The sequence below is a fragment of the Pygoscelis adeliae genome, unplaced genomic scaffold (genome assembly GCF_000699105.1).
Source record: "Pygoscelis adeliae isolate BGI_AS28 unplaced genomic scaffold, ASM69910v1 Scaffold304, whole genome shotgun sequence".
Taxonomy (NCBI): Eukaryota; Metazoa; Chordata; class Aves; order Sphenisciformes; family Spheniscidae; genus Pygoscelis; species Pygoscelis adeliae.
The window spans coordinates 714038-724116 of NW_008824558.1; the positions used below are offsets into that span (position 1 = coordinate 714038).

Here is a 10079-nt window from a genome sequence, read left to right on the forward strand (position 1 = left end):
TCCAAAATCAGGCTCTGCTGGGGGACTTTGACAGAGCTAAGAACAAAACCCGCTCCTCTGAGCCCTGTGACTTAACTACTGACCATCCCTCCTCAGTATCTAGGCTTTAAAAATAGCTTATGCTTAACTATCATCATTATCTTACTGCAAGTGTTAAGGTACAACAGATGCTAGATGCAACCTAGCTAGGGAAAACAATCTGGGAGAATGTTTTAATGGTACACTGAGCCACTGTCTTCAAGCACAATAAGAAGACAAAAAATGCATACCCATACGTATAAATGAAACAAAGGTATCCGGAAACTAGCATCTTTATAGATGACAAGGTGGTTGTTAAGGTGTAACTGCTGTGGAAAGCAGTTTACTAGCTATAGCATAGGAAATACAAGCAAAAAGGGCTTTGTAGGAGCAGTCAAAAGGAAGAGGAAAAAGAGGCAGCAGTAGCAACAAATGTTATGTCCAAATATCACTAGTGGCACTCTCGGCTAAGCGTATTGCCTGTCCTGTCTATACAAACTAAACAGCTGGTCATGATACTAGACAGCTATGGAGCACTCAAGTGGCATGCATACTAAAGAGAAAAGTTTGTACTTTTCCTATTCATGTCTGCATGTGAGACCCACTGCACAGCTGCAGCCTTTCAGCGAGGACAGAGGAGTCCCTGTGCAGCTTTCCAAGAACGGCAGTTCTGCCAGCATGACTAAAGCAGCGGCTAAAAGCAGCAGATAAGTGATGTTAGGGATGCAGGGGCCTGACAGGGTGCAGGACTAGGATAGATGGGCACCCGTTATGAATTTCCATGAGCATCTGTCTAATTGCATATTGGGAAAGTCTATGTTACACTTAAAAATAATGACCTTTTTACCTCTCCGTTATTTGATATGACTGCTTCAGCTGTACAGGGGAACATAACTACTTCATGTGTTTAGTACATATCTATGCCAGGTGGTATTTACAATGCGGAGGCAATCTGCAATATAATTAAGGAAACCACATGTTTCATTCACTGAAGACCTCCCACAGCCTCTAGAGTATTTGTTAGGTCTCAGTTGGACTGCCGCCACATTGGTGGTAACAAAGTTGGCTCTCCATACAGGAAAATGTTAGGGTATTATTCATCTAAAAGGGGTATTCAGACAGGGATGCTGAAATCATTGTTTGGCAGATGGACCAGATTAAGTGATCCAAACTTCTGTAGCTGTTGTATAGCTCAGAGGAGCTGGAGTGCCTCACAGGGCAAACCTCACAGAGAGCTAATGGAACAGGCTGACTTCCATCTAACGGGGGAATAAGCGCCAACTAATACATACTATTAGCACTAGTCAGAAACGAAAATGACCTTCTAGAGGACTCAGTGTGGATCAGGGATTGTTCTCTTTTTTTCACTCTGACACTTGTGTTTCAGGGAACTAAAGTTCCTTCTCATCTATTAAAATTCATTAGGATACAAATTTCCACACACACAAAAAAAATCTATTAAATAGCGTGCATATTAAGGCCTTCAGCTTTTTGAGTTCAACTCTCTCCTCAGTTATTTCTAAAACTGCAATAAAGATAAAAGATGACAACAAAAAGGGATGAACAGAGCCAGCAAATTTGGCATTTACCCCACATGATTTTGTTTCTTAGTGGAATATTAATAAATATATTTAGATTGTGTTTGCAACAAGAAATTGCAAAAAATTGTAACATTTCAGAACGCTGGGCACAGTAATGATTGAGAAATAAGTTTACTTTTATTAAAAAAACTGAAATCTGTCAGTGCTCTCAAAGATCCAAAACTAATATTTAAGTGACATATTTTCCAGGGAATGCTTTTCAGGCTCTTTTTAGCAACTTGGCCATGTATCTGCAAGAGGGCTGGGTCTGTGACAGACAGAGATATTTACTTTTGCAAATGGTGTGGCAGCTTTGTAGTTCAAAAATATGTCACTTAGATTTTGCATTGAAACAAAAGCAACATTTCAAATCCTGAACATTTTTTCACAGGAGGTCTGAGGCAACTGACAGCTCAGCTCAGCTTTGGAAGGTCCAGGTCTGAGGAAAGCCCTCCTGCCCAGGCTTTCTGGAGTGTTCAAAAGTCTTGTTGAATCTGGACTTTTCTGTGCTTAGCTGCAAACCAATGCTTCACCAAGCACACATGCCAGTGTTTTGCAGAACCAGAATCTTAAATTTTTTTCCTTAAGACACTTTTTCTTAACCAAAATACCTAAAAGAAATTAGCTAAGTACCTTCTTCCTTCCCTGAATGTACAGATGATTGATATGTGGGAGTTGCAAGACAAAGATAGGATCACATTGGTGAGGGCACACAAATTAGTTATGCTTTATAGAGGATGACAGGAATGCAGAAGATTAGAAAACTGAAACAGTAATGCTAGTATTTAAAATTTTTGAATGATCTGTTTGCATCCAGTGTTGAATGAACTGCCATTATGTGCAAGAGCAAAGCATGCATTTCTTGGCAACTATTGATTCTTCACTTTATGTAGTACGTTAAAGAAATGTACTTCCTTTCAAGATAATCTTCTGGAGTGAACTGACATTTACCAGATAAGGGGGAAAACTTAGTTTTGCAATTATTGGGCAAGAAAGTGAAGAGCTCCAGTGCTTTTAATTTCCTGTGTCATTGTCCAGATGAAAGGCCCATTGCTAGGTGAACTGCAGCAAAAGGTGGAGGAGACCGAATTGTTGAAGATGGAGCTGCAGATGCTGGAGACTGAGAGAGTTAGGCTGTCACTGGTGGAAGAAAAGCTCTTGGATGTTTTACAGCTTCTTCAACAACTTCGAGACTTGGTATGGCAAGAAAGCAGTCCAGAGACTTAAAACTGGTTTTGATAGTGTCCTTTCCAAACTAAAAAGAATGTTCATACCTTCTATTAAGTACAAAGTCCTTTACACCAGGACACGTTTTTTACATGTGTTTGTGCTGGGAACTGCCCGGTGATTGCAGAAAACTTGTAGACCCCTATGACTAACTTTCTAAAAGAAGCCTAGAGATCTCCTTGGATCTAGAGCTCCAAGCTGTCATTATCCTCTAAACAAAAATTTAGAGGAAACAAGGAAAACAAAAATGCTAGTAGTCAGAAAGATTCTAGAAGATTATTTCTCCTTCTAGAAAAGGACCTTTGTTTAACTGCATCCTAATGTGACACTGAGTCAGTATTAAAGGGATAAAACCCCTTCCCATATACAAATAAGGTATTTTTCTTACCCAATTAATAATCCAAACATGGACTTATAAAAGCTGATGCAATAACATCCCAGAAGTACATCACCAGTATGGCAATTCAGTCCTTTAGAAAATAAGTTTAAATCTCCTGCTTGGGAATGATAATAGTAAGGGCTGGCCAAAAGACGGGCAAATTGGATAATCTGCAGAACACAGAGTATGTTGGGAGCCGCACTGGACTGCTAGGAACTGATTTCTTTGATAATGACTGAGGGTTCTCCTCAATTTTCAGCAAAGCTCTGCCTAGTCTGTGTGAGATGAGAACAGTTCCTCAGAAGATCGCTTTACTTTGTTTGAAGTACGCTCATGTTCCACTGATGACTCTAGGGAGCAAGTGCGGTATCTCATAATTTGGTAACTTATTTTAGCACTTGACATGGAAATTCTACTTTCATATTGCAAGTCTGACACATGCATCAATAACAATCCAGTGAAGGATTAAACTAGTAAAGACTACGACTCACAACAAGCATAATAACCTTTTGTGTCAAGACTTCCACATGTCATTCACTGGTCAGTTGTATTATTGCAAATCATTTCTGCTTAGGAGACAATCCATCACACAATGTGCCATATATCGCAGTAATAATAGCACTTAATGCTAGTCATTGCTGGAAACATGCCACTGCGTGCTGCCAACTCCCATAGCACCAATACAGGCGACGATGCTGTTGAGGAACAAGATCATTTACAGCATTCCCAGTAGAGTTTAGCAAGGATCCCCTAAATCCCTGATGGGGTATACTTCAGACAAAAGAAAGCTCATTCATCAGGAACTGTGGTTTTAGGTGTCACTTCCCCAGCATATTCACGTTCGTGTTTTAAATACCCCAAGCACCTCATTTGCAACAGAATCTACTACAAAGTAATGACTCTTCAAAGGCAAATGCACGCTCTGTTAGGACTATTAAAACCTCACACTGCGTTGCAGAGGTCACGTGTAATCCCAGCCCACTGCAAACTGCTTTCCACTACGCCCCAGTCCCCACTGGGCCAGAGGAGCAGAAGGTAGATGACCAGCATCAGTAGGCAAGGGCAGTATTGCCTGGGCTGCTGGCAGGTGCCTTGTCTTTCTTCCAGAATAGCTTCCATCTATTTTCACTTCTTGAAGTTTTAACAAGAACAACCTGTCCCTGCGGATATGGGTGCTCTAAGTGCTAATTAAACTGATTGCAAGACCATGTCCCAGAAAGTATGCATTAGTGTCTCGACAGCAAATTAAGAGAGTTTGTTTTTCCAGACACATTATGTAATGTCCCAACAGATTTCTCATATAAAACTACCACTGAAAAAGACCATCCAAATCCTAAGTAGTTTTTACAATCCTCTCACTTTGGCTAATGTTTATTACATCTCAATATATAACTAACAGTGGGCCTGCCACATGACACAATCTCTTCTAGCTTGTTTATACCTAACGTGGTTCCCAGTGATTCCTAGAACAGCTGGGTCTGAGAAGCCTGTTTCTGAGATCACACCACAAAATCTGTCCATTCGCCTTTCAACACAGGCCTAGCAGAGGACTGAACAAGCTTTTGTTGTGCATGCCCTGCTTACACTCCTTGCCATCTAGATTTGTTTAGGCACATGCTCTGGAAAATTCCGTTTTTTTCCACTGAATAACTGCTATTTGTTTTTCTACAGACATATTAAGGAACTGGAGCCCTCCACATACTGCTATTATTTGAGCAGTATCTAAGATAAAATGCTTGAAAATAAAGCCAGTATCAGGTCTTGTGTTATCAGGATTCAGTTTCATTTTGTTTTAATTTTCAAATGCAAATACACTGCACATAGATTTTCTTGCATACATTGAAACTGGTGAAGGACATATTTGTGCCATAATATTATTTTGTTTTTTAAAGAACATATCTAAGCGAGCCTTGGGGAAAATCTTGCTGAGCACTTTGGAATCCTGCCGTGACCCCCAACCTGGTAAGAAAATAAATCACGTATAAACACCAAGAGGCAGGAAAAGTGTCCTTTTGGGAAAAACACTAGATAATGAACAGATGAGTAGGAAAAAAATATTTCAAATACTTGGGGACAGGCTAGGGAGAAAGAAGTACTATGCAAGAAGATTACCTATAGAAAGTGATGCTTTCTAGTCTGTGACACATCAGAAACAGGAACACATCCAGGGCATTTTTTAGGCAAATTTTAATTAGAATGTGGTCTTAGGGGAACAATTCAGTATCCCACTAATGTCTGTAGGCCTTCATTGATATGAGAAAGTGGAAAACATGACCAAGTATGTAAGGCACCTATTTATCGGGTTTGCTATCCCACTGTGTGTTGTATTCCTCTGCTGCAACACAAACATACAAAACAATATTTCTGTAAAGAAACCGGATCGAACCCACACTCCTCTAATAATAGCCTTTTGTGTTCCTCTTATGAAAATTAAACTTGCAAACTCCTCTCCCTTGGCAATGGTCTGGTGTGCCAGAGCTGCCTTTGTAGGAACCATACAGGGATCACAGCCTGGAGGTTTAGATTTGATTACTTTGTTCCTATTAGCAGAGCATTTGTACTTACCTTCAAGAAATGAACATCCTGTACTAAGCCTAAGAACATGGCTTGGAGGTGCTTTTAATAGGCAGACAGTAGTCAAAGACAAGATTATAAAAGACTAGATGTGGCCTGAGGGTTTAATTTTGAAGAATATTATTAACAGTGATTTAGGGAGAATAACATACAAACCATTCTGGGTTTTGCAGTTTCAAAGCCTTGTTGTTAGACTTTGTTGTTACTAGTGTCCAGCAATTCAGGGCGCAGGCAGCCCAGAGCTAAGCTGTGCTGTTCCAGCATGGCTGCAGAGGAAGCAGAGAAAAGAAGGCAAAGACAGACCTTTGTTGGCTCCAGGACGCCAACACAGAGAGAAACCATACCTGAGCCATAGGTCAGATATTCTCCTGGTGAGAACAAGAGAACACAAGTGTCCAGAAGGTACTCCTACTTACCCTGCACAGGAATACTGACTCCACGTGATGCTGCTGAAACAAAGTACCTCCCTCTGTAATGGCAGCACAGCTCAGCTTCCTAAAATGACACTAAGTGAAGTAACTTTGTGAAGCTCTCTGTCCATTCTGCATCACCATTGCCATAAATGGCTCATCTTCTCTGCTTTCAATTTTCTGCCTGTGTGCTTGATATGATTTAAGCAGCTTTCCTAAGTCTTTGTAATCAAACATCTTCTTCCTTTTTGACAAGACAAAGTGGATGGTTCGATTAGCAACTCTTTATTGTGATACGAAATGTCTTTGTTCACACAAGTATGCAAGAACTCAGTGAACGGGCAGTGAATGAAGCAAGAGAACCAGTAGAGAAAACAGTCCTTGAACTCAGTTCCACTCTCATTTTTACAGGGACAGGAATTCATTATTTGGTCTCAAAATTTAGACATTTTATGTTAATTACCTGAAATGGCACCTATGAAGAAGAGAGCTTGTGTTACAATTGTTAAACTGCAACTTTCTGTCTTTGTTCAAATGATAATGTTTGCAATTTTCTTTTAAAAGGAAAAGCCCACCTATTTGAAGTCCTAGATACTCTCTACCACGAGCTGACAGCCTGTGAACTCTTACAAAGCCAGCCTCTGGAGAAGGCGCAGAGTCGCCAGTCCTTGTCTAACCCACTGGTCATCTCGTGCTGAGCAGCAGCGCCAACTACAACCCGCACGACCAGCCGAACAACAGCCCTCGTTCGTTCAAACACAGGATGAACGAATAAGATTTGTCCAATTCAACGGAGCTCAGTAATGGAGAAGAGTAATAGAATAATTCAGCCATGAAATTAAAGGTATGCTGCTTCTGGGAAGAGCGCCAGCTCCTCAGCTAACGTCAAAGACCTCCCTTACGTGAATGAGCATTCACATGATGTGAGGATTACGTAGCAATGTCTGTCTCTGATGGAAGCCTAACCGTCTTTCTATGATGGCCCTGTAACTGTACCGGTTAACCAAATAAAAACTATTCCAAATACAGTGACCTGACCTATTTAGATTTACAGCCTTGGTTACACACTGGCTGGGCACAGTTTCTAGCTTTTGTGATAGCTCAATTCAAAAGCAAAAGGCAGCCTATGTTATCGCTGGCAAGTAAACTGCTTCCCTAACATACAAGTGACAAAATGACTGTATTATACACGAGTGTATGCCAGTAGTGCAAGTTTTAAGGGCTCATGTATAAAATGTGTTTGTGTGTGTCTGTGATTCAATTATTCACCTTATTTAACTCTGAAGTTAGATTTGTTATTGCTCTGCTGAATTTTATATTTGCAATTATAGAGATGCCTTAGAAATCTGCAACAGCCTTTCCCGATGATAGTCTTAGATTTTACATTAAAAGTTACATTAAACTGCTTGAAAAAGGTACAAAGCAATCTTGTTCCCAGGCTCTCAGGGAAAGGAAGGGCTGAAAAATTCACTTTGCAACAGCTGCCATTGTCACATTAGCAAACAACACGTGCAGTACACAACTTTGTTCTCTTATTTAATTTCCCTCAGTGCAACTGTAGAGACACAAAACTAGGCCCCACTTGCAGACAAATTAATGTAAAATGCTGGGTCTAATCATGGTGCCATGTAACATTTTAAATCAGCGATAAAATAATTCCTGGGGGCAAAAGTAAAAAAAACGGGTTGCTTCCAAGATGCTTTTGCTGTTTCATTCAACTATCAAACACAGAAACTAAAGCAGCAGAGTTCTTAAATGATCCAACTGAATTTATGTTATTAAAAAATGCACTGTAGATCTTTTAAGAATGTGAAATTATTTTCCTGAGATAATGCCAGCAATGAAATAAGACCATTCAGTTCAGAACTGTGCATATATGAATTTTTCCCATGAAAATGGTTTTCATACAGGAATAAGGTCTGTATCACGATGCAGTCTGGGGAATAAGAAGATTTCTATTCCTTTCTATTCATAATACACTGTATAGCTTACACACACCTCCATCCAAAATTGTGATACATGACTTGGCATTTAGAGCCATGTTGGTAACAAAACTTTGCAATAGATATTTTAATTTCATTTTAGAGGAGGGAAAAAAAGGTGTTTTGCAAACAATGGAACAAACTCTGCTCAATGGTGCTTTACCTGGTGGGTTTTTTTTCTGGTTTAACAGAGGAAGTTTTTAAGAATAGATACATATTGTTAATGTAGATTTTTCATAAAGATGAATTAGACAGAACTTATATACATAGTGCAATATTCACCCTGTAAGAACAAAAACGGTATACTAATACTAAATATAATACTAACATAATACTAAGCATAATATACTATTACTTAGTACATACTAAACTATATATGCTAATAATATATACTACAAAAACTATACACTAAATGTGCAACAGATAAAAATCAAAATGAGCAGAAGTTAGTTCCCTGCTTGGGTTCGTTTTCTTAAAAAACAAGAACAAGTATCAGCTTATGTTTTGTGCAGCTCTCTTAGACTTTCCCAGGAATACTGTGTATGTATAAAGAGAGAAAATGCCAGCAAATCATTAAATAAGCATGATCTGTGTGTATAGTTAGCAGAAGAGACACTTCAGGAATAGGATTATAATGCAAGTACATATCTGATTATGGATACCCTCACGCACTCCACGATTCTTTTATCATTTGAATTAATATTACTTACTGTATCCACTCTCTCTCAATACACATATATACGTGTATTTGTATTATATATACTTATGCATACCTTAAGATTGCTATGCTAATTGTATACTTTTAGTATCTTTTTCACCACTAAGTTTCTACTTCACTTTCTAATATATTTCTAGAAATCTAGATTATTAAGTAAACTGATGTCCTAATGCCAAAATGGGGGAGGAGCAATATAATCTGAGTGAGTACTGCACAGCTTATCCAAGCAGCAGTTGAACTGTAATTAGAAACTAGAAAATGTCACTGGAAACCTAAACTGGTGTTAAGGAAAATGCAAACAGCTGAGATAAAAGGAAGCTTTTGTGAATAAATAAACAGCATTTAACTGATATAAGAAGCAGCAAAATCATATCTTGCTAAATTAGCTTCAAATACTGTAACATTTTTATTTCTTTAAGAAATGCCTATATCAGAATCATTTTTGATACATCAGCATATGCTGATTAATCTTTTAACAATAAAAGCTGATTATTTTCACTCCAAAAAGCAATTAATATGGAGCAAGTCAGACTTGCACTATTTCCATAAGAAGAATCTGTCCTTCAGGATGTCCTCAGTCAAATTCTTGCTGGAAATCAGAGGCAAAGCAAAGCACTGTACTTTGAGAGTCCTTCTTTGGTGACCTTAAAATTGATCTTTTTTTCTTAAATATTTTTACCTTAATGTTTTATACTGACCCTGTTGGCAGTGTTGCTGAGGCTGATAAATATTTCATATGAACCTGTATAAATATGTGATTTTAAATCAATGTAATTGAGAAATTTCTAGCTCTGCCTCAAAAGCAAGGAGGCTTCCACAGTTTGATTTACTATGTGGAACATGTTCAAAAGAGTCTGCACAGTAATCCTGAGGAGCAAACCCAAATCTCTAGGTTTTTTTAAAGACTTAGCTCCTTCAGTCAAGTGATTATTATGGTAAGTCAAGTGATTTCAGCTACCTTTTTTCTACAGGGAACATATACCAAGTTTAAACTGACTTTGTAAAAAAAATTTCCCTATGTGACAAAACCTGAAAAGATAACAAAGCACACTCAAAAGCTTTCAATTTAAAACACACAACCCCAAATCCAGTATCTCAAACCTCTGCAAACGCTTCATTTTGTTGTATCTTTACGAAATGGTAATAAATGGCCATTTTCTTGCATGTTGACTTCTCAGTAAAGAAAAAAAT

General features: G+C 38.6%; 1 protein-coding gene across 1 annotated transcript in view; it reads left to right on the top strand.

The window, feature by feature from the left end:
• EFCC1 (EF-hand and coiled-coil domain containing 1) overlaps window positions 1-7046 on the top strand; it is a 52726-nt gene extending 45680 nt beyond the window's left edge. Inside the window, exons 7-9 of the mRNA XM_009322007.1 lie at window positions 2637-2795; window positions 5097-5166; window positions 6753-7046. Coding sequence (XP_009320282.1) covers window positions 2637-2795; window positions 5097-5166; window positions 6753-6886 — 363 coding nt within the window. The 3' untranslated portion in view covers window positions 6887-7046. The remainder of the gene's footprint in view (window positions 1-2636; window positions 2796-5096; window positions 5167-6752) is intronic.
• The last annotated feature ends 3033 nt before the right edge of the window (window positions 7047-10079 follow it).